The sequence below is a fragment of the Homalodisca vitripennis genome, chromosome 2, assembly GCF_021130785.1.
Source record: "Homalodisca vitripennis isolate AUS2020 chromosome 2, UT_GWSS_2.1, whole genome shotgun sequence".
NCBI lineage: Eukaryota > Metazoa > Arthropoda > Insecta > Hemiptera > Cicadellidae > Homalodisca > Homalodisca vitripennis.
Genome location: NC_060208.1, coordinates 100,306,005 through 100,332,359, shown reverse-complemented (window position 1 = coordinate 100,332,359; position 26,355 = coordinate 100,306,005). Strand labels below are relative to the sequence as shown.

The 26,355-nt window shown below is 32.4% G+C and overlaps 1 protein-coding gene across 2 annotated transcripts in view; it reads left to right on the top strand.

Moving 5' to 3' along the window:
• Nucleotides 1–6,590: 6,590 nt before the first annotated feature.
• The window catches only part of LOC124354442, a 32,253-nt gene continuing 12,488 nt past the window's right edge, over nucleotides 6,591–26,355 (top strand). The window contains exons 1-6 of one of the 2 annotated variants that reach the window (XM_046804890.1): nucleotides 6,591–7,275; nucleotides 11,232–11,441; nucleotides 13,261–13,351; nucleotides 20,775–20,915; nucleotides 21,775–21,933; nucleotides 25,862–25,924. In XM_046804890.1, the coding sequence (XP_046660846.1) occupies nucleotides 6,880–7,275; nucleotides 11,232–11,441; nucleotides 13,261–13,351; nucleotides 20,775–20,915; nucleotides 21,775–21,933; nucleotides 25,862–25,924 (1,060 nt within the window). In that variant the 5' untranslated portion in view covers nucleotides 6,591–6,879. Of the gene's footprint in view, nucleotides 7,276–11,231; nucleotides 11,442–13,260; nucleotides 13,352–20,774; nucleotides 20,916–21,774; nucleotides 21,940–25,861; nucleotides 25,925–26,355 lie in introns of both variants that reach the window. The other variant, XM_046804889.1, reaches the window with a different exon arrangement.

Sequence of the window (26,355 nt, the reverse complement as noted above, 5' to 3'; positions counted from 1 at the left end):
GGCCGATCCCCTTTTAAGCCTTGTTCTGTCTGTCCTCATGGGTCACTGGCCTGCACGAGGATCTTATCAAACAGAATAAAGGGGAGAGTCGATACAGTACGAGGTTGATTGTACTGATAAAAAGTGCACCTGTCACAGACAGGATTTGAACCAGCGCTATCTCTAATTCAGACCCAAAGTCCAACGACTTAGACCGCTCGGCCATCGGCACTCCCAATTAATAATGGCAAAATTTCATTATTATAATTTGATTATTTATATTATTAGGTGGTGTTTTTAACGAAATAGCTTGATCTTGTGATATGATTTAAAAGCTTGTGAACTACGAAACTGTAAATAAGGAAATTGTTATTCCACGTTTATTGGACAAGATCTCAGGCTTACAAGGACTGTTGTGAGAACTATCATATAATCTTTACGGTTCACACTACATAGAAAATAGCCACATAATTTTAAAAAATCATAAAATTTGAATTGAGTTAGTAATGCTTTAATGATTTGTAAACCGGAAAACTTAGATGGTAGTGTTAGCGAACGTGTTTCATTTAATTTATAATTATGTAAAGTTCATTATTATCAATCAAGATCAAAATGTAGCCTATATACCGACTGTAACACACTGATCCCAATGTGCACTAATAACGCCGCCTGAGCTGACATGAGTTGAGCACTGAGGCGTTACATTCTGATAGGTATTGTGCCCAAATTAATTGTTTTGGCAGTAGTCACCAGCTGTTCGATGTGGCAACCATGTGATACCCTGAAATTGGCTACTACTCTGGACTTCTCTGGTGGCACTTGATATAGGAATAAATTGAACAACTTACAAGTCCAAAATTATATTTATCTAACAATTAAGTAACGACGTTTACACGGCGTATTTTAGATTGTCTATCTAAAAGCTGCAATAATAAATTGAAATAAAAATTTAAATATTAGTTATTAAAACAGAGTTACCGGTAATTAAATCTCGTAAAAATATTGTTGATTAGAAATGATGAAGCATTTGCAATATTAATTTTATCTCTTTAACCCTAAGACCTGAGCGATATCTGCCAAACGGTAAGTATCGTATCCGTGACGACGCGCAAACTGTATCATTGTACGAGACTCGTAGTTGTAATTTAGACTATAACTTCTAGCCTTTGTTCTAAACTATCTATATATTGGCATACCTTTCTTGGGTTTAAGTAAGGTTCATCATTGAAGCTGATTTATTAGAAAATATTACATGATTTCTTATATTCACCATCGTTATTTGTTACAATAATAGTAACACGCTTCTAGAACTTTTATCTGCTCTATTCCACAGGCCAAACATTAAAACAAAAAGTAACATCTATATATATATATATATATATATATATATATATATATATATATAAATGAATGTTTGTGTGTTTGTCCTTTATAGACTCAGAAACTATTTGACCGATCATTATTAAAATGTGTATGTATATGTATTTTCCACGTAGACGGTTTATATGCTATGCCCATTGATGTAACTCACCACCAGGAGGCGCTGCAAAATATATAAGTTATTAAAGCGCCTGCACATTGTAAACTACAATTACGAGATAGTTGTGTATAATAACCACACACTATGTGAAGGCACTAAGTTTTTATGGATATTTGTCTTCCGAATGAATTTCTGTTTGGCCTTATAGCTTGAATGTTAGACCACTTTATTATTAAGTACATGTACGTGTACAATGGCTATAAACATTCACTTTTGGCAAATTTTCTTGATGGTGTCAACAAGGTAAACTCTACATCGGCGTTGACAATATAATTCACTTGAACCAGAAGTGCTCATACACGAGCAAAGCTTACAAAAAGCGTGCGAAGCCGCGGGGAACAGCTAGTATGCTATAAAAATAGACTAACCATACTTATTCGATAAAATGGTAACACCGCTAATTTACAGGTGTCTGCGTATCGCTCAGTCAGAGCAGCAATATCGCGGCTGTATATCCTGGGGTTTTGCATAATGTCAGGGAGTCACATATTTCTGATATATCATGACAAAATTATTTTATAATTAATTACTGTAAACCCAATATTTGAATGTAATGTGTTGTGCGAATATTAATATAGGGGATACTGTGATGTGCTAAGAAAAGTATATATAGCAGCTGAGGTAAGTTATACAAATTTATAACTGTATCTTTCTTTGATCAAAGTGTCATTTACAATCACGATATGAAGTAGCGCCCAAAAACAGTGTGATGCTATATTTGCAGCACATAAAAGTATGCTTATTGCGTCTCCTACCTAAGCAGGCGCTACACCTTAATGAATATTTTTATACAATTATTGTTTGAAAAACCTAGTGTCCCGTTTTGCCTAAATTCTTTACATTTTTGCTTTTAACAAAAACATTAATTAATTTAATAGCATAATAAATTAATTAAAACAAACACGCATGAGTCTGCTATAAACTTTTATTATACGAGTACATAATAATCAAATATGAATTAAATAAATTAAAAATAACTTTAAAACACTTTTTGACTGACAAGATTTACTAAAACATAGATGAATATTTGCAGTAAATTGCAATACTTTGTAATTTATTTATTTTAAAAAACAATATTGTAATAACATTGTAATTGAAAACATACATGAAAATAACCCTTCATAGGTTACATCAAATTTGAGTCTTTCCAGTTAACACATGCATGGTAGTCAATATTTTAGCCACCTCAGAAATTGCTCTGTGGACAGCTGTGTTTTGGTGCAGACTGCAGTTTCAGTTAATACTTAATCAATGGCTAATATTTTATCCACCAACAATAAAGTTTATTATTGCATAACTAAAATTGGCTTTCTCGAGATCAGCTGCCTCAGCTAATGTCAAGGAAGGGAGGGAATTTCAGTTGCATCCTGGGAAATATTTTTTAAACTCCCATAACAGAAACACTAAATTGGTGGCTACAAGCAAATGTTCCAGTTGCTTTCCTGAATTGTGTGCTTTTACTTTAAAAGGAAAGTTTACTATACAAAGTTATTAGCATATGTTGAAATTAGAAATATGATTAACATTTTCAACTTTGTAAACCACTTTTGAACAGATTTTATTTATTATCAGTTACATATTGCTGTTCCACAATTTACCTCAAAAAATATTATAGTTTAATTCTGTCTGATTATATACTATAAATATAAAATAAACTTGACTTTTACTTTTCGAAAAAGTGTTTTTTATCAGTTGTGCAGAACTGTGTCACTAGATATTTTGTACTTATAAGACTGTAAAGACACAGTCTCCCATGTTCCAAATGTTGAATTGAAGTAACCTCAGGTTAATAGAAGGATCTCTATTTTTGAACCAGAATAATTATAAGCTCCAGCAGTCTGGTGTAGAAGACCAGATGCAGTTTTTGAAGTTTTGATATATTTTACATAACGGATGACTGATGTTTTATTTTATTATAACCTAATTGTTCTGAAGACACCTTACATACGGTTTGGCTATGTTATAACACAACATTTAAATATGTACAAAAGTTGATTAATAAAAATCCAATTATGTAAGTACTATGTAAGAATGTTGAGCATCTTTACAATTATTCAAAATTACAATAAATCATAATGTTTAGGCATTGAACGAAAATATCAAAAGACTTTTATTTAATTTAACATTAACAAAAACAAATCAAACAGCTTAATTTAATTTTAATTTTGTTGATTTAATGTTGTTTTTCAACAAGTTTACAATATACAATGCTATACACTCAGAAAATACATTCAATATAAACTAGAGTAATTGTTAACTTTATATAACTTATTTTTACCTGTATAAACAACTCAGTAATGTTTCATATAAAACCATTTAAAACTTAGTTCTATAAACAGGCATGAGAAGTTTTTTGTTAACTACAATAAAATGTATTCTTTTTATTTTTGTGATAACACTAAACTTTGTTATGAATGATTTGTATTCTGGAATAATTACTACCTATATTTGTTTTCGTTTTCCTCAACATTGAAAGGAAAAAAGTAATATTACAAAACATTTAAACCAGAAAGTTCATTGTGATGTAAAATAGGCAATTTAAGCAAGTTAGTGCAAACTTATTGAATGATTTAAAATAAAATATGTATGTAAAAAAGCTTTTGTCATTCCCAAAAACTACAATTTTGAAATATTGCTCGTTTTCCACTTGCTCATTCAATTCTGAGTAAACCATATAGCCTACTATAAAATAATACTATAAATACAAATGTTTAAAATTGGTTAAGAAAATTTAACTACAGTACTTCGACCAATTTCTGTATCAACTGTATTATCAATGATTTTGTTCCATTTTTCTCATTTATATGGGACTAATCTATATATTAGCTCAATTATTTGTTAACATTAGTTTACTATTAAGAAACATTGAATGATAATTACTGAAAATAGATTATATCATGAAGCTATTCCCCTTTGGGTCCAACCGGATTAAATAATGAACCTAAGTTTACTACAAGTCAAACTGTAGAGCAAAATTGGTTGGAAATTAGAAAGAAGATATGGATTCTGCAGTATGTACAGAAAGTCTGAGTGGCAAGCAAATATTGATAATATTTGCTGTATATTGAGTGTAAGAATTTCATATTTAAAGATAAAAAGAACAACTGAAAAAGTAAATAATGAAATGTTTCATCCTATGTTAAGTTTTGCTTTCATTACATTCAGCGAGGTTATGTAAATCAAACATTTCAATTAATACTAAATAAATATAAGTTTTATTGTAATGTATACAGCTAAACATGAATACATTTTTTACCGTTTAGTTCTTTACTATATCATAAGCTATGGTAATTACCTACTAGTTAATATCCGGTCAGCAATAAAAATAAGTGTTGGAAATTGGTTACTTTTAAAATTCAGCACCATTTAACAGTTAAATCATAACTGATAAATTAGACTATCGGTTTGGCCATAATTTAGCAAAAAAATTATAAATAATATGGCCATAAATTCCAAATTTAAGGCATTTTGTAGTGTAATGGTGAGAAATATCGTTAAAAATCATATGGCCTTTATTATAAACTATAAGATTTCAAAGAAGAATTTTTACTTCAGATTTATGCTATCTGGCTAAAAACCTCTGTTTTTGTCACAATCAGGCTTCAGATAAAAGTTTATGCCTAAATATCTTTTTGTCTATCATTTAACCTAAGTTCAGACCAGTTACTAGATTTACCGCTTTCATCCTAGGTCTTCGATGTGTCTGGCAATATTTGATTGATATCAGATCATGACTAAGATTAAATAATAAAATTTATATTTTTAGATTTGAATGGCTAGTCAATTCCGTTCCGAATGATCTTGTTTTCTTGCCTTCAGTGGAGCCACCTTCAAGAGCCATTTCATCAGCATACAAACCTTCAGCTAACTCCATCTTGTATATCATACAACCACAATTACACACTAAATTCTGTTTTGTTATTGATTTTGAAGTTTATTCTTATTTTTAGGTAGATTTTGTACATTAAATCAGTGCATTGCAATTTTTCTCATGGTACTACAAAACACAATATCTACATAACTTCACGAAACATGATCCCTAAAGGCCAAACCCCCAATATATATATACCACATATATACCACGGCGTGTGGAAACAATAAATGTCCTAAAAAAGACCTAAAATGTTCAAACTTTGTACAAAAAGTTCTTTGGCCAGCTTGGTATGCTATTTAGTTTTATTACGGCACCTGTTGAAACTTTAAAAAATTCACAACTCCATAATTTATAATATAAACCTTGGGAAAAAATAAAGTGACCTCCAATGCTTATACAATTTTCTAAACTTTTTGTTATAAACAAATGTTTTATCTATACAAATGTTCGAGATATTGAGTAGGCTAAATGTAAATCCCATAGGAGTAAATTAATAATATTTTGCTGTCACAAAATCTGCTTACTTCATCTGACTGGGTCAGAAGAACTATTTTTAATGGTTTTATAATTATTTATCAATATGTTATTAACTCGAAGCCGCTGTCGACCCTGCTGCTGACAAAGGAAATAACACCCCAGTAAAGTATCATGTGACAGATACAAATTCAGAGGGTTCGCGAATATTAAGACGTTAAATTAATTTTAAATTAAAAGGTAGGCCTCCTACACATTGTAATCGTCGTTCTTTCCGAATTTGGACGTTATTCCTCCTGTATATGAATGATCACTTTTTCCATAATTTTTAGATGACAATAAAAGAGTAAAAATACGTCTCTGCTTAAAAAATCCGATTTTCTTAAAATTTTAAAAATAGGATCAATAATTTCAATAAATCGAATTGTCTCGAAATAAATCGAATCGAAAAAGCGCTGAATTGTCTCTTGTGGTAGATAAGACACAGCCTTTGATGAAGAAACTCTCCAATCAAATCAAAGCTGCATGAGATTTCCCGCCTAATAGGAAATTTGTTAAAAATGATCTACTCTTTATAATGTGAACAATAATTAGTTTAACAGATGAGTACAAATTAAATTGTACAAAATTTAGTTTTTGTGTTCTTTTAGTATTGTGGTAGATCATGCCTTGGAATAAGGTTATTCTTCAATTAATTTCGACATTATTGTTAGACAATTCCGCGCCGTCGTGTTTCAACGGCAGAAGAGGGGAGTGACGTTGCGAGTGCGCCGACTCCAACTTACAATCACCTGTTCTTTCGTGATTGGCAAGAACCAATAAGAATTGGTTAATTTGAATCTTTAACCGTTTTCTCCCCGTTACATCCCTCCACAAACCACAAGGCACAGGTGTACTCCATCTTGTTTTACATTTCTTCTTTCCTTTGTTCAGTTCGTTATCTGACTCCGGACATTACGGTCAAACTGAAGACGGCGTCTGTGATATCTGATTATAACTGCGGCGAATCAATATGGATCACTCAATTCCTGGTTTTAATTGGGAACAGGTTAACGGATGCCGTATCTTAGGTCCGAGGAAGGGGGATGAAAACTACAATCCTCCCTTGGGTAGTGAAGTATTCGTTGGTAAACTGCCACGTGATTGCTTCGAGTTCGAATTGTACCAATTTATGAGCAAAGTCGGTCCCGTGTATGACATCCGTCTAATGGTAACTCTTTATGGTGAGAATCGCGGATTTGCTTTTGTACGTTTCTATGATCCGGAGACTGCAGCTAAGGCTATCGATGAAATGAATCAGAAGACTATAAGGCCTGGTCGTCGCATAGGTGTTACAATATCTACCGACCATCGTACCCTACTGCTTATCGGGTTGGATTGCAGAGTATCGAGAGATGATATTTTTAAGGTGAGTCTTCAATTTGCACATATGGTTACATAAGCTAGACTTAGTGTGCATGCTCTATAATTGGTTTATATAAGTAGCCTAGCCTAATCTGGTAGAATTTTTCCGTTTGTATGTCAATTTCTCGAAGGCTACAATAAAATTGTCAAACTGCAGCCCAATTGGCTTTACACTTAAGAAACGTAAAAAATCGAATTTGTGTGCTATTTTTAACATATAGGCTAATAGTAAAACTATGTTGTCTATTATTTTTATTAGGCCTACATTAGGGTACTGGGGACATCTTGATTTTAACCCCATGCTATCATTATTATACCTCAAATATTTTCATGCCCATATAGTTAATTTTAGAATTATGGTAGCCTAGATAACATTTTTTTTAATTTTTATTAGTTAATCTTAAAAAATCTCAAACTTTTTAGGGCTATATTAAGGATTGAATATTCAAAACATTTTGTTTATACGGTTTACAAGGAAACTAAAGAGTGTTCAGATGTGTAAGTTATTAATTATATCTTTAAAAGAGACATTTCCCATAATTCTATGACCAAATACTTACAAGGGTGTAAATTTGTATATCACATTACACATTAATTAGTGTAAGTACGTATTATATGCCTTATGCGTTATCAAGATTACCTAGCCTACTCGACAAACCATGAGGATGTTAAAAGTTATGTTTTCTAATTTTAACTAGTATATAGACCTAGGGTTCTTCAAGGATAAAACATTGAGTTTGGAGTACTTTAACTACTTAAGGTTAGATTAGAACTCAGCAGGTTAGACGTGGTTTAGGCCATAGTTATGGTTTACGTATCTGCAAATTTGTTATTTTTAAATAAAATGTTATTACTTTAATATCGGATACAAAAGTTTAGGTCCTTGGTAAGTTAGTCTAGTTTAGACCACTGTTAGGTTTGTGTTACCAGATTAGATGTGAGGTTTATGTGTGTAAATCTTCTGATTAGGTAGGCTAGCTTAATTTTTATTTTACATCAAAAACTGAATTGTAGACCACAAGTTGGTTAGCTTACTTACCAACACACCAATATAGTGAAATACTGGTCTAAGCTATGTAATCTGCTAAATAAGATTATTCCTAATTTGAGTTTGGTTTTTGGGTCCTAATGTGTTCATTTTTGGCTCTCAACTTTAATTCCTGCTTACACATAGGCTATATCATATTTTGCTAGTACTTTTATATAGGCTATTAGTCTGTTCTCAAATAGCTAACTAGGCTAACAACAGTTAATAAGTTTTTGTTTTCAATAACACTTTTTAATTTAAATGAATTAAACTAATAAATAGCCTAGTATGTCAAAATGCCTCTTCTTAGCAAATGGGTTAGCAAATCCTATTAAGAGGGGTGGAAAAATGTCTATTCTTTATAAATCTGCCCGCACTATATATAAAAAACGGTCATGCTTGAAATGGAGAGATTTTAATACACCAGTCTACATTTGTTATTATTGAACGATTATGTATTATCGAATATATTATCCAACTTTGATATTATATAACAATTGTATATTACAAGAATTATAATACCTCATTAACAACAAGTATTATAGATTACAATATTTAATTAAATAAATTTAACAAAATAGCATAAAAAAATAACTAAACCAACATTGACCTAAATCTAAATATCGAAAAACAATAGCCTATTTACAGTTTAGCCTATAAACCACTTAAAACAAATATGGTCGTTTTCAATTTTCCTAATCATAATAATTTGTTTGATCACTGTAAATATTAAATTCATATTTTAATTTAAAACATATGATTGTTATTGAGGACTATAGATACTTTTATATCGATTGATAGTCTAGGATTTGAGATGCGAAGATTAGGTATCGATGGTTACATTCTTCAATATAAAAAACCGAGTCCGCTTATCGTACCCTACCCATTGGATAAAACAATCGAAAAACTGAATTAAAACATCGGAATAAGGAGTGTAGGTCTCTTATTAAAGTCTATCCCTTGAAATTTTTCGTATTTTTAGTTTTATATATATATATATATATAGACAATAACGATGAGTTCAATGACGGTATTTGTCCCTCCATGAAATTAGCGAAGCCCTAACTTTCCGCTGAATATATATGAATATGATACACAATATTCAAAAAGTGCTAAGATAAGAGAGGCCTGCACTGCAGTAGGTCTAGGTAATAATTATAAAACAGGTTTGAGTTTGTAAGGAAAATGGTCTACCTTCTGAATGTAGATGTTCATGTTTTGTCACAATTAATTTTTAATTTAAACTGTGTATAATTGATGTGAATTAATGATAATAAATAGAACAAACAATAAAATCTATGAATACAAAAAAATGTAATTATAGATAAAGCAGAGTACAATACTAAAATAACAATAGATTATATACATATAAATAACAACAACAAACACTACCCAAAGTGATAGTTAAGGTAGACATTTCATACTGTGATACAAATTAATTGAAGCCACAAAATCAGTTTTTTTCTCAATATGAATGTTTTATGATTTTTATCTTGAGCTCTGTCCTGGAAAAATTAAACAATTTTAGTAACACTTTTTTCAGATCTTTGAAATTGGGCTATCGTACTGTTTGTTGTATAGTTAGTGCGGTGGTGTTGCCTTACGAACAGGTCACTGGATAGGCGGATGAGGAGTCCTAAATTGGACCAGATGCAATAAGTCAGGACAGTCAACCTTGCTGTTGAGGATCTCATGTAGTAGCACAGCAGAAAAACTGCAGTTCACGAGAGAATGGAACCCCAGATCTCGAGACAGGTCTTCAATGAGAACATGCTGGTAAGGGAAACTCCTTCTTGATACGCACCATGCTGATAAATTTTCTTTGAGTACCCTCCAGTTCCTCAATGAGGAACTTCTGATGAGGATTCCACACTGGGGAGCCGTATTCTAGTATATGGCTCAAAAGGTACAGTACACACTCAAGGTAGCTGTGTCACTAAAATGTCTTATGAAACAGAATGAATCCAAGCATTCAGTTTGCCCTACCGCAGATCTGCAGTGTAAGGAATTCAGGGCTTAATGAGGGTGTTATATGATGTCAAGGTCTTTTACTTCTTGAAAAAGGGCTATGGGTTCACCATGTACCGTATATTCAAATATTACTGGAGAGCGACAATGGTGAAAGGTTATAGCTTGACACTTCTTAGTATTGAAGTTCATTCTATTGGCCTCACACCAGCAATTAAGTTTACAAACATCCTCCTGGATTCATAGGTGCTGATGGGTCTTTAGATATAATAGAGAAAATCTTACCATCGTCAGTGAATAGGTTCTGAGGTATATTACTAACAATATTAACTAAACGAGATTCTACATTTTTTGTAATTATAGTGGTTCACTTACAAAATATCTAGAATTGAAAATCTATATAAAAGACTCTGAGTTGTGGTTTAGTAAATTAATGCTAAAATACCCAAAACATCTAAATACGTTTTTATTTTTAAAGTTAATTTGAATAACAATGGTAATTTGGAGATGATAATTTAAATATCAGAGTTTGGTGTTCTATAACAACTAACATTTAAACAATAAAAATATTGAATTTATTAGTTCGATGAAATTACCTGTATGGAGGAAAATTCAAAAACAAAGTCTTCAATAAATTTACAAATACGTAAATTTACAAACATTACGTTCATCGAATTTCATACTATTTTTTACATGAAACAGGAATGTTCCCATATCATATTAATTGTAAAATAGATTGAGGCTACACACTTAATAACAAGAGCCATTTGGCTTGGTTAGTGAACTGAACATACAAAACTGTTCTGACTGATCGTGTCCAGCGCTACTATTCCTAAAGAATTGAAACAGAATCAGTGCATGAATTCTACATTCTGCAGCATTCTACATGTCACACTATGCATTAGTCTTCAATGATCCTTTACAAACCCATATATGCATTACATCCCTGCATATATTTGTAACAGGTCTGTGACTCAGCCTTGCCTGGGAACTTGATGTTAGTAACAGAGCTGCCCAGTGCACGACCTTCTTACTTGCTTCAGTATGCAACGCACCGTGCAGCTGCCATCACCAAGCGCTCACAGACCCAAATGCTGCCTCCACAGTGGGGTCCTTCAGTGCGTATCATATGGCAGCACAATGAAGAAGTAGAAATGCGCAACAAAAACAGAAGGGTAAGTCTTGCACTTCCTTTTTTAATTAACTATTGTATTGAACGTTATTTTCTTAATTTTTTGTAGCTACAAACAGTTAAATGTGATCAGCAGAGTGAAGGGAGTGTGAATTGTAATGTTGATCAGTTGTGACTATATATGCTAACTGTGTATTATCTATTTTCTATAATTGATCAATATTAATTTGTTTACAGATTTTTCATTATTGGTAAATTTTTGTGAGACTGTTGTATGCAGTGCCCATGAAAAATGTATTGTTTTTAAATAGTGGGATATAGTAACACTTTCTTTAATATTTTCCATAATCTAACACTAGGCTTTTGTTTTGATCTGTTCTTTTGTTATTCTTTAATGTTTTCAGAACTTTGAGCTAAAATAAAAAGTTTTTTGAAAAATAAAAATCTTTGATAACAAATATTAATGTGCCCAGACCAAGTTACAGTTGTTATATACCATAGTGCAAAATATATTATTTATTAAATGTTAATGCTTTATTCATACAATTATCTTTGCATGGAAATTACCTTGGACATGTTATTAGCAATGTAGTCAATGTAAGATATCCAGTCTAGACCAGATTCTAGTTAATTCTTTAAGATATGTAAGAGTTTTAATTGTAAAAGAATTTTAAAATCCTAAGTATTGACGGCATTAACTTGTTGATCAATCACCACCTTTTCACAGCTTCTCTTTCATTATCCCTCACAAGTATTACCAAAGTTGAATTAACAATTAACAATTCCCACTCATAAAATATGTTTTGCATTTTATTTTTAAAATAGGAGTTGACAATCTACAATCAACTGTGAACTCTTATGATTGACTATCAGTAGTTTATATAGAAAATTATTGCAGGGGGGTGACTCACTGGATGGTTTAGGAAGTATAAAATACCCTCCAAAAATAGAGGTTCACTGAACATTTTTGAGCTTGAAGAACTCATAAAACAAACTGCTAGGTGCAATTATCTTTCATGGAGGCTTGAATCCCCTGACTTCTCCCCTCATATACGCCCATGTTGACTAACTCCACAGATTTTAAATTTGTCAATACAATACTATGTTATAATGTGCTTTAAATGGTAGTATCAAATCATTTTTACTTAAACATTTTTTTTCTTCAGAGACTCGCCATATTAGGTTACTTGGTATACTCATGCCTGTCCTGAAGGCAAACTATCACCTCATGAAAAGTTTATGGTTTTCAGAATATATAATATCAATAGAGTACTTCTGTGCTTGTATATATTCCTGAACTGCTGAAGACACATATACCCATTTCCATGTTCTGAGTACTAATTTGTATGTCCACAAATGAACTCGAAGTCACAGCTTTGTCTTTGTTTGAATGAACAGGTTGTGCATGTTTGCCACCTAATGGCCTTGGTACAAACTATTAAACCCTCAAGTTATGCTCTTGGTGCAGCTCCCTAACAAGTTATATTTAAACCACAAGATTATATGTATTTAAATACTACAACAAATGTACATGTATGTTTATATATATATATATATATATATATATATATATATATATATATATACACTAATTACTAATCACTGTGTTGAATAGAAGAAAACAAAAGAACTATTTTTCACTTCTATATTTCGGGGGATTTAATACCCCGTCTTCAGGAAGTTTTAAATAAAAATGAATACAGAACTATAACATGTAAACAAAAATTAATAAAATATATATATATATATATATATATATTATATATATATATATAAACATACATGTGCCTCCACTTTACCAATATATTCTTAAATTTTTTCTAAAAAACAGTTTTTGAAAACGTATTAATAAACTTTTACAGTCAAGAGAAGCAGTCAGGCGTATGGTTGAGCTGTACAAGCAAAAGTTCTCCAAGCAATCACTTGAGAGCAGTGCAATCCTTCCTGTCACTGGTGAGTTGTACGCTTAAAATTTAATATAGCCTTCTCATCTGTCTTAACAAGTAATCAAATGACCATTGGTTACTGAAAGGATTGACCCTTGTAAACAAAAACCCTGCTTAGTGCTGAAAGGTTCCCTCCAATCTGGCAAGAGGGGCAATCTATGTTGAACGGGGCTGGTCCCATGGCAGGGATACTGGCCGTCTTTTGTGATGGGTTGTTGAATATACAGTAGAGTTCTGATAGTTCAAGCTAACTGAGACTGACGATACCAATAGAACAAGTAGGCTGGATAAACTACATGCTGCTACCATGGCTTCATTTTTGTGTGTTACCATGATCTTGCATTGTACTCTTACAAACACTTTCACTATCCTGCTGACAATCAAATAAAAAAATTCTTAAAGAATTATATTTTATGATAAAAATAATTATTTTGGAATTATTAATAATTTAAAGCCCAAAAAAAAAAACAAAAATAGTATTATTTACAATTTTGAATTATGCAGTTTATTAAAATTGTATAGGAGTGTCAATGGGACATGAAAACAATTCATCTGTACAAAATGTTACATTAAAGTGTTTGAATTGTCCAACTTACAATGTACAGTTCACTATTTTGTTAACGTTCAGTGATCTGTGGAAGTGTGACCATGTGATTTAAGAGTAAATTTTGTGGAAAATCTGCATTTGAAGACTATAATATCAGCATAAAGATGTCACAGTCCATTACGTATGAATAACCAATAACATCTAAATATTTATTTACAACAAATATGTATTTTATTTTTCCTCTCACCCAACTCTAGAGTACACTATTTATCTTTATATTATGCCTTAATAATCAAAACTATTTAACAGCAACACTTTGCTGTCAAATCCAGAAAAAGTTAATTTTACATATACACCAGACACAATCAGACAATATTTTCATGATGGCCGCTGTAGTGAACTTTTTATAATTATAATTTTTATCAAAGATACATGTGAAAAAAAACATTTTTATTTATTTATTCGATTTTAAATTGTTTTGTTGTTTATTACTTAAGTTTAAATTATTCATTTAGTTTTAAATTATTTGTTGTTATTATTATTATTTATTCAGTTTTAAATTGTTATTTATAACATATTAACATAGAAAAAAGCCAAACTCCATATAAAACTGAAAAAAGCATTGGTATGACCACAACCAAAATGACTAAATTTTTAAACAGGTGACAAAGTCTTTACCAAGGTCAGAGGATACTCCCACTGGCCAGGAATGATAAAGTAGAATAGGGTGACAAGTACATATCTACAAAATAACATATGACTCTTTTTGGAACTTCTGACAGTACAATCCTTAGTAAAAAAACATGTATGTTCTTGATAACAGAGAACCAAAAGGTATTTGGGCTACCTAAAAGAGATAATTTTAGGGTGTACATAAAGTCCTGCACAGGTATAGTAAAATAAATCAACAAGATTTGGTACATCAAAACTACACCTAAAAATCTACTTTTGGAAGGAACTATCAGTTTTCTGTAATATCATGGGGATGTCCCGCAAGGAGTCAGAAGGAAATCTTAAATAGGAGCATAGGTCAATTTGTACATCATTTTAAAGGGCTTATCTAGCAGAGTTTAATGCTGCAAACCGCACTCAAAAAGATTGATCCAGTACAAAATGGCGGCTGTTCAAAGGTTTTACTTGGTTACATTTTATTAGTAGCCATAACCCCAGTAAAGCAAAACTGCAATCAAACGAATACTGCAGCTAAATACTACATTATGCTTGTCAGTTGTTCAGAAGTGAGTTGTGATGTTAGTTATCCTCAAGGGTTACAAATTTGGTCCTAATATATTGATAACGGGGAAAACCTGATAACAGTAACAATTAGAAAGCTCTTATCTTTGGGTCGCAGTTTGGAATTTTCTATTAGCCAGTCTATTCATAGTAGGCTATTCTAGTTTTCTTGTTTTAGTAGTGCTGTCCAACCTTTCTATTAGTGCACTTAAGTACAAAAGAGTTTGTCGTATTGCTTGTAGTTCTTCAACTACACTATGTCACTTGACAAACGTGAACGTATAACACTTCTTATGATGGTTGGTTGGGGAAACAACAGATGATCACACGAGGAAGCATGCCATTTATTTAATGACTACTTTCACGAGAAGCAGCCAATTTCTAGAACAACTGTAGGGAGAACTGTTCAACGCTTTATGGAAACAGGAAATGTTTCCGATCGTCATAGGTCAGGAAGGCTTGCTACTGCGACAACCAAAGACAACTATTTAGATGTATTGCAGTCATTTATTGAGAACCCGTAAGAGTCCTTACGCTCAGCAGCACAAACTCATGACATCTCTGTTACGTCTGTTAAAAAAAGTCTGAAAGGGTCTAATTTTAAGCCTTATAAAGTTCATTTGGTGCACGAACTCAACGAAGATGATTTCAATCGACATATAGAATTTTGTGAAACTATGATGGCCAAAATAGATCGCAACGAAATTGATGTAAACAATATTGTGTTTTCAGACGAGTGTTCATTTATGCTGAATGGAAGAGTAAACAGGCACAATTGCCATTACTGGAGTAGCGAAAATCCTCACTGGATGCGGGAGGCACATACGCAGTATCCACTAAAGGTGAATGTCTGGCTTGGTGTGATAGGTACCCAGTACTGGATGAAGCAGAAAAATAGTTGCACCCCAACCAATGCTTATCCATCAACAACATTAGCCCTCATAACCTGAACATCTTAACAAATGAAAACTCCTCAGTAATCGCTCTAAATAACATAGGACAGGTAATATAAAAAATAAACAATTACCACTCTCTTGAAGAGACTGACTTAGAGATTTCCTTATCACTTGAAGTGGACATGGGAAATGCTCTACTTCTAGAAAACAATGAACTCAAAAATACTATCAATGACAAATGCAATGAAACTAGTATTAAACAACTATATGTCTACACTTATAGAAGAAACACGCTTAAAAAAAATCATGTACACAACTTGAAATTAGCCAAATCAACATGTGAACTTGAAATGGAAGAAAAGCTCACATCTAATGAAAACTAAATTCAAGACCTTACTAAAAAATGTTCAGAATTGGAAGACGAAATTATATTCCAAACAAGATAAATTAACCCATAAACAAATGTTTAAAGAAGAATAATTAGTAATACAGGCTGATCTCTAAATAAAATCTTGTCTAAATTCTAAAGTTACAAAACTAACTGAACTATTAAACATTAGGACAAATAAAATTAATCTCGAAGAAAAAAATCACCAATCTTCAAGTAAATGAAAAACGTTTAGAATATGAAGTACAAGATAAAAACAGACTCCTCACCAAACTCAAATTAAACTATGATGAAATTTTGCAAAAAATTAATAAACAAGAAGACAAAACAAAAGCCTATCTCACATTTCTCCTAACTAATATACAGCACTATCAAGACACAAATGTATTCAGTGTAAAAGGAAAAGTGAAGAACACATTAACTACTTCACCAAAAAGGATAACTTTACCACTGAATATACTCCCCAACAAAACCATACCCTCTACCTTGGCGGAGATAACTGTCCATATTCTAAAACAGCGACAAGATATTAACTGGGAGAATCAGCCAAACTAAAAAACTGAACAAAAAACCCCCTTCCCTATTTTTGACAATAGCATGCTAGGTTGAAAAAGAAGACAACAAACTTCTTCAGTGTCATATTGGAAGTAGCAAAATGTAAAGTGGTAATAGATACAAAGGTCTGCCACTCTAACTCTGAACCAGGCCCAACACAAAATCAACCAGGAAGGACAAAAATAAACAAATCCCTTCCTCTAAACGCTATATGAAGGATAAAAGTGTAAGCAATGAAGCGTTTTTTGATAAAAACAAAAGCTTCTTTATTGACCACATGACAAAGCATTATAATTATTATAGTGGAAGACGACAAAACAAATCATAAAAAAATCTCCAATCACACCTTTAGTGACATCAAAAGGAAAGACAGAAGTACCAACATTTCACAATGCTATGAGTCAACAGAAACAATCTGTGTTTTAGGCAACACTCAGCAGAGAAAAGTGACAACCTAACAATATGTCATCAAAGCATAAAAGGTTTAATTAAAAAAATAAACCTGCTGAACCATCTACTATGTCAAATATGTCCCTGCCTCTTAGTCTTTACAGAACACAGTCTTAACACATTGGAGTCTGGCTCGCTATTTGCTGTTTTTATAACCCGGTCTGCATAAATTAATTGGTTTTCACATTTTGTTTTTAGAAAACTGTTAAATATTATGTATAAGATATTATATTTTCCTGAAAGTTCTATCTTTCCTCTTTAAAATGATATGTAAAACTGTATTCCTATAAAATGTAATTAATTTTTTTTTAATTTCAAAACTTACATTTTTTGAAGAAAAATTAAAACTCCTGCATGTCTTGTGTTACTTGAAAACTAACTTTTGAATAAATAAAACAATTAATTTCAATTTTTTTTTAAAGGCATTTACTATATACATATTTACAAATAATTATTTTAATTGCCAAAATAATTTCAAATGCTAAAAAAATTATTGTTGTCGTAGACAGACTGACGACGCGCCAGGCCACGTCAGTGGATAAACAAAAGCCTCAAGCGGGTATGACGTAGTAGCGCCTAGCGGAATTGTTCTGAAGTAACCATTAACGCTGGCTTTCTAATGCAGCAGACGGCACCCGAATATCACTCGAGCAACTCCGTATATCAATCGGCAAAGCTGTGCACTGGCCGGGGGTTTAAACAATGGCGCTCGTGTCTGGCTCGAGCGTAGACTCGAATGTGTTAAGCAAAGTGATATTGAAAACACAAAACTTCAAGGATACACTCTCATACCTGAATACTGCAGAAAAGAAAATAAACTGGGGAGAGTTGTTATTTATTGTAAGGACAGCTTAATAAACAGTATAGAAGCTATTGACACAACTAACTACTGTGAAGAAAAACTACTTGAGACTGCAATGGTTCACATAACAATCAGAGGGAAGCATCTTTACCTCCTAGGTGTTTACTTCCCACTTGGGCATTGACATTCAAACTAGCTTGGTCATTCTATCAAACATCCTGGAACATAGTCAAGCACATAATAAGTTGTTTATTATGACAGGAGACATAAATATTGACAGACTAAAACCCAACCACTCCGACCACATAATGCTTGACAAAGAGCTAGTAACGGAAACCATAAGAAGGCTTCCTTTATCACCAACTCGCATTAAATTTGACACAAGCACTTCAATAAACTGTATACGCACTAATATTCCAGAATATGACCATAATGCAACAATTTTACAAACTGGACTATCAGATCATACAGCTCAAATGTGCAGAGTGGACTATGGTAAAAATTATACAATACACTAACTCTACGGCGACAAATGGGAAGGAATTCAACCAGCTCGTCACTGCTTTCCATTAAAAGCTGGTGTACTATCTACAATGCTGAAGATGCAGAGTCAGCTTCAGTATATTTGAAGGACTATTGTGAACTGTCCTTGACATCACTTGCCCTCAAAGGAAGAATAAAAGTAAGAGTAAACCAATTCACTATTATGACCTAGAATTAGCCGAGATGAAAGCTGTCTACTTAAGAGCTCTAACCACCTATGAAATAACTGGAAAGGCGCAAGACAAGAAGAAACTGTGGTAAATATGAAAAAGATGTATATGACAATAAACTAAAAGCACTACAACAAAATGAAATTACCCGGAAAATAATTACATCTGACAACAAGACCAAAGCTGGATGGGACCTAATAAATACAGAGAGCCATGCCAAACAACCTATTAAAACCTGCCCTAAGCTAAACATTAACAATGCAGTGGTAGATAACCCTATTCAGGTAGCTGAACAACTAAACACTTATTTTACTCAAATAGCAGAACTGACCATACAACAAAACACCCCTTTAATACTACCATTTCATCAGACTCCCACAACATGGAAAGAAGTAAAACAAGTAATACACAGCCTAAAAAATAAATCGTCCAATAGCACACATGAATACTTAAGAATGAACTGTAAAGCATTGTGCAGAAGAATTTACTTAACCTCTTTTCCCTAAGCCAATTTTTTACAAAACTTAAAATCTCTAAGGTATATCCCCAACCACAAAAAGGGGCCAACAACTGATCCCAAAAATTATAGACCCATATAATATTTCTACATTTTCAAAGATTATAGAAAAAACTGTATTGAAGAGGCTAATAACACATCTTACACAACATGGCCTAATTACCAACTGTCAACATGGCTTCCGAAAGTGAAAATCAACTTTATCTGCCATTATGAGCTTGGTTGAGTCCATAATTGCCATATGAAAACATTTCTACAAAATGCCATTGCCTACAGCAAATTAAGTGACTTTGCGATAAATCCTGACAAAACTCCAAAAGTGCACTTTAGTAAGAAAAAAGTCCTACCCGCAAGCATTCCCAATATATCAGTGCTTAATCATACAAGTTTTAGGTGTAACTCTAGATAGCGGCCTCACCTGGACAGATGACATAAACAACATTTATAGATAGATCAGTACGGGTATCTACGTTGTTAAACGTATCAAATGGGTTGGCACTCTGAAAGTGGTAAAAGTAGCCAACTATGCATTAGTAGAGTCTCACATTAGATACAGCCTCATAATCTGGGGAACCTCAGGAAACCTTAAGAGAGTGCTTATATTACAAAAGAAAACAGTAAGGACCGCTGCAAAGAAGACAACCTTCCGCAACATAGAACAGCCCTCTATGAAAAAAAACCATCATAAATAGGACGAAAATTTAATAGTCTCCTTCCAGGTATTGTATTATACTGAATAAAATCGATTTTTTGGTACTTATTTCTGTTTTATTTTAGACTTTGATTATATCAATTTTCTCAGAATTAAATTCTCTACAATTAATGTTTGTTGATTTTATGTATTTATTACCAATTTAACAAAGTTATTGTACATCAAACTTAAAAAAAACATTGTTTCGTGCCCCAATTTTTTGCATTTAACCCTGAATCCCTCAAAAACTACTACAGGTACAGTTCTGAAACCTATTTTATTAGCTTTATCAGGTAAAAATACATAAGAATCCACGATATTTCTTACTTAATTAACCTTTCCAAAAGTTCAGTATGGCTTTATTTTACTCTTTACCCAGGAATTCAGGCGAAATCTTTCGCTAGCTGTAACTCGCTAACAAAGCGTTTTCGGACCTATGTTTATATAACATTTTTTCATTATTTTTACTAGTACAATGTGCTGTAGAAGTGGGGGGAGAACTTCATGAATCACCCTGTATAGACCCACACCACACATATGCACACACACCATGGCTTCATTTTCTTTATTTGCCAGTAATATTTTTACTTTAACCAGTATCAAATGATTTATAGTTGTTATTTGGTTATTAATTCCAGAAACATGCACCTTAGCAGAAGATACAAATAACCTGGATCTAAATATGGTGACCTTGTCTCTTGGCAAAGATTTAATGCATCATCTGACAGGTGGAGACATGCAGGAAGGAACATCCTCTCTTCAAAGACCTCAGAACACAGGTATTCATCGTTCTTTTTAATTTTACCTTAAATAATATCACATTAGGAAGCAGCAATCTAAAGCCAGGCGTCTCATTGATGAGTAATTAGGACTAGTTACTCAAATATTATTAAAATTAAAATAAATATGGAATAATATTGAATATAAAGAGTACAATTAATCTGGAGGAAATATTGAGTGAATCAATATTATGGACTAAGTCAAACCCAAAAAGTTGTACCAAAACGGTAATAAAACTTATTATTTTTTAAGTTTTAATGTTGTTTTATTCATTGTAATGGTATTTCTAAATTTATTTCGTTACTCGTTTCTGTTAGAAAAAAAATAAATATATTTCTATATTCTAACTATCTATGGTCTAAAACTGGCCTGGATGTTTGAATACTTATTTGTATCTGGTGAAAAATCTGGCAACAGCCTAGTAAGCAGATTGCCTGACAATAACAGAGTTTCATGGAAAACATTAGAGGTCTGTGAGTTGATGGCATAAAGTACAGTATTCTATTTCAATTAGGATTTCACCTTTGATAAATTGTTTTACATAAATATCATATTATTGTTACTTAATTCAGGGATCATAAATTGCTTTTCATGGCTTATTAGTTTTGTTAGTTATTAGACTTCAATTTGAAATATCATTCAATGAATCGTCCCACAATGGTTTTCCCCACTAACCATTTTGAGAGGGGAGGGGGGTAAAATTTAAAACCACCAAATACATCCCCAAAATTAAAGTTGAAAAAAATTTCTCAACCTTTTAAAAGTTAAATGGGATTTCTTTTGGATGAGATTGTTAGGCCTTTGACCTCACAATTTTAGCTCATTATTTACTTATAACCTGTTTACTTCTCTGAACAGAGCAAAACTACTCTCCATGGGGCAGGAAAGATGTGTTGGATGAGATTGCTTGGCCTGATGACAACAGTGCCAAAAACACGACAGTTCAATTCCCTCAGCCTTCGACTTCGCAATTTTGCAATTTAGATGTCAGTGATAACATATTGGGGCCATTGGAAGGTAAAGGTAAAGCTTCAGTTGTATTAGCTATTTTGAAGGTAACTCCTGCAAGTTGTTTTGCATTGGTTCTTCACTCACTTTTTTTAATCATTGATAATTTATGTTTGTGATTATTATTTGTTTATGAGCTAAAGCTATTTCTGGATTATATTCTTTTTAAATTTTAACACATTTTGTAAATTTATTTGAAATTTAAACATTTTTTTGTTTTAGTGCACTTATAAACCTCACCGATTTACTGTACTGTACTTTTACATTAGCTCTTTAGCTAATTTAAAATCAAAGCTTGTTGGCTTAAGTTTTAGTTAACAGGACTGACATTTGTGTGCTCAAGCATCAACATCAACCCCCCTATTTGGTTGTAGACTGAAATATTAAACTTCGAGAATATTATTGATTCACTGGGATTTATTTTAGCATTTTATAAGGAATTTAAAAAATGTGATTTCTGTGATTCAAGGTAAGAAATAATAATCTTTGCTTTAAGGTTACACTACATAGGGAAAGGAATAAATAAGAGAGTTTTGGTAATTCGAGGTGAAAATTATACATGTTATGTGTTTTTATTTTAAAAGCCCTTCCAGCATCATTTACAAAAAATGAATGTTTTTTGAAACTGTTTCATGTAAATCTTTATCTTAAAACTTAATAATCATTAAGACTGAAGTCTTGGTCTGAAATTCTTGGTTTTTATTCTTTTTCACAGGTGATTTCTATTTGGTAGTACTGACTTTGGGAGGGAGCACTTGTGCAGTGCACAGGAAGACAGTCCAAACCTAGATGTGTCACTGTGATTAGTAACTAGGACCATTTAATAGCATTAACTACTATTGCACTAGGTTCTATTGTAACTACTACATCTAGATCTGTCTGTTGGATCACACTGAACTGTGTTCCAGTGAAACTTCTGTAGTCCATAGCCTGCAACCTGAGGTCTTTAGTTTTCCAAATAACTATCAGTTCAGTTGCAGACAACAGCAAATTAAATAATTTATTGAGATCTTTCTCCCTCACAACTAAGGACTCAGGAAATCTTTTGCAATCTTCTCTGATAAATATTTTGCAGTGTTCCTCTCATTGCTAAATGTACAGATTTCTGAGTCAGTCCTTGTTTTCTAAAATCTTTTTTGAATAAATACCTAGTCTATTAATATTTTCTACTAGAAGTCTACAGTTATCTTTTGGGCAGGATGGAAGTCATTTCACAGATTTTCTCAAAGAGTTTATGAACAATTTTAGGTTCTCTGCCTCAGTGAGGTCACCACTTCTCTCCAACTTCTTCATAGCTCCCTTTAAAAAACTAAGAGGACAACAATATTCCAAACCTGTCAAGAGGAAATTGACTCCTTTCTTGCCATTAAGTCCATTTCCTCATTTTCATTCAATGCCTTGACATCAACAACTAGCTCTAACTGATTGTATTCTGCAAAATTCTTTAGCATTGGATGACTTCAAATCTTAAATTAGTCTTGAAGGCTTGGGAGCTTCGAGCTGTTTGTTGGAGTTAAATAATCATGCCTTATTCCTTATAATCTTTGAATAGAAATATATTATCTCATTCCATTTTTGTTTCTTATAAGGGGCCTACTTCCAATTTTTTTTGTCAATCGTCCAACTAAAATATGAGTACAATTCTCTTGGATTTTCCATCAATACATAAATGTTACTTTCCATATAATGGCAAGTTACAGAAAATCTCCATCCCAGATATCCACTTAAAACATTTCTATTACTTTAATGAAAGGAGGCAAGACTCCTGAGGATTCGGGCAAGGAGAGTGACCTTTTTGTGATTAACAGAGCTATCTCCTCTTCATACTCTGGTATATACCCTTGTATTCTAATGTTGAAATTGATGAGTAACTGGTCCTGGGGCCTTAAACGATAGCCCCCTCCAGTGCTTAATAAACATTTCTTTTATGCTTACCTTCTGGCCCAAAGATATTCCTAACTACCCAATGGGCAGCACATTTTTTTTCCCTCGTATCTACTACGTCTATTATCCTGTTAGGTGAAATGAATGAAAAATATTACTTGCTTTGTTAAGCTAACTTTGAAGCGATTACTTTGTTTTAAATAAATAAAAATGAAAGCATTACCACAGGATAGTGCTTGGTTCAGAATCAGAATCATTTTTATTGCCATTTTTCTTTACAGAATTGACAAAGTCAGTCATAAAAACAATACATATTACAATAATGTACAGTTAAAAAACAAAAAACAACACAGTAAAATATACTGGCCTACAAAAGTATGGACATTTCATATGATGGGATAAACGCTAAGCATTAATAGCTACCTCTGAATTCAGAAACTCGTTTACAGAGTAGAAGGCCTGAGTGATGAGCCATTTGGAAATTTTTGATTTAAAAGTTTGTAAATCTAACACCCTCAACATTTCGGGAAGCTTGTTAAAGAGCTTGATTTGCAAATATTTATGACTCTTGCTGTATTTGGTTAATCTCATTGTAGGCAAAACTAAGTCATTAGCATGTCGTGTGTGATAATTATGTATATTGTTAAAACTTGTAAAATCTTCTACGTTTTCTCGTACATGAATTAAATTTTGAAAAATAAAAATGCATGGAAGAGTCATTATATTATTGTTAATAAAATATGATTTACAGCTATCCCTATAACCTAGACAAAATGGTTTACATTTCCCCAGATCCCTGTAGTATTTGCTCCATATTCATGTGAATAAAATTTAACATCTACAATCTTGCTGTTGTAACTGTTTTATATTTGTGGAGTCGGGTATAGATAAAACTTTTTTTCAGTTCAGTTGGCACCATGGCGATGTTCATGCACGCTTGAGCATAAGTTGTATTGTGAACATCAGCATGTCACTAATGCCATAAACCTAAACCACTTTCACAGTTTTAGGAAGAAAGTGTTGATTTTTTAGTTTTGTTAGTTACCGCTTGAAATTGACAAGACTCGAAGAATGGCATTGGCACCAAGAGGTAAAATTAAAATCTCTTATATGTTGTGGCTGATTCAAAACTTCATGTTGGAGTCAATTGCTAAATGGCTTGTAAGAATAAACTGAATGAATGATTAATAATGACAGAACCAATCTTTGGATTAAATTTTCTAATCCGAATAGAGAAATGAATGTCTCACTCTTATCACAGACTCTATTTAGGCTGCCTCGGTTATTGGTGCACTTGACTGTAGGCTACACAGATTTAGATACATAAGACTAGATTGTTTGATGATAAGTATGTGTGCTGGAAAGGATATCTGAGTATGAAAATTCAAAAAAGTTTTAATGTGAACGAACAATTTACCAGCATCACTGCAGAATGGCCAGGTAATGTTCACGGCTCTAGAGTTGGGACTGGTTGGTTAGAGAGGTTATTGGATATGATATGGCTGCTTGTCTCATAACAGATAAGGTAAGGTATTTCCTTGGCTTATTTCTCTCTTCAAACCTCTGCAATCTACATGCTGAGAAAAGAGTTTTGCGTCAAGTTAAAATTTTATGCATATTTCTCTGGACAAGAATTACCAAACTAATGTGTACTGCACAGTTTTGCAAAACACAAGATGTGCATCTCATTAGGCAGAGAACCAGCAAGTGAGCTGTATACACTTATCTTATCGTGCGGCTTAGGAAGAAAGTCGCAAAAGTAGAGTAATTGCTACGGTGTAGTAGATGGTAAGAAAGTAACAGCTACCATCTGTTCTGGAAGACCTGTAATAGTAACTACTTAACAGTAGTTGTTGTTTATTTACTATTTCAATAAAATGTAGTTTCTTCGTAGTAGTTCCTCATACCAATTACTTCTTTTTTTATTCACTTCGCCTACTACTCTTACGATAATCCAATCTATAAATAGCAGGTTTATAATAATTTTTATCAACAATGTTAAAAATGTTATGCTGGTAAAACTTAAGATAACAAGTATATTTTATATTTTCAGGGGTGAAAAGCTGCCCTGATGTATTATTTATGTCTTTGGATCATGCTGACAATGCTGGAGAAGGTAAAAGATTGTATTAAATTGTTTCTAATTATGTTATTATTTTTTGTAATTTATTATTATTTCAAATCGTGCAACTCCTACTCAAGTAAATATAATTTCTTTGTTCAAAATTTGGGATCCTAGCTTGGAAAAGAATCTTTTTCAGAAAAATATATGTGGAGAACAATTTTATTTAGAGGACAAAAGTATAACCAAAAGTTTGTATCAAGGATTCGGAATATCTTGTATCGAACAGCATCAATATTTTTATAGTGATAATCAAGATAATTATGTAATAAGCATATCTTGATTTTATATACTTCAAGCTATTGTTTTCCCCACAATGAGAAATGCACTCATTATTAATATTTCAGATTATATAGAGAGGTCATGAATAGTATGAAATATTTATTCTCTCTCAATGAATCTCCTTTTCGGAAGAATAAAATAAA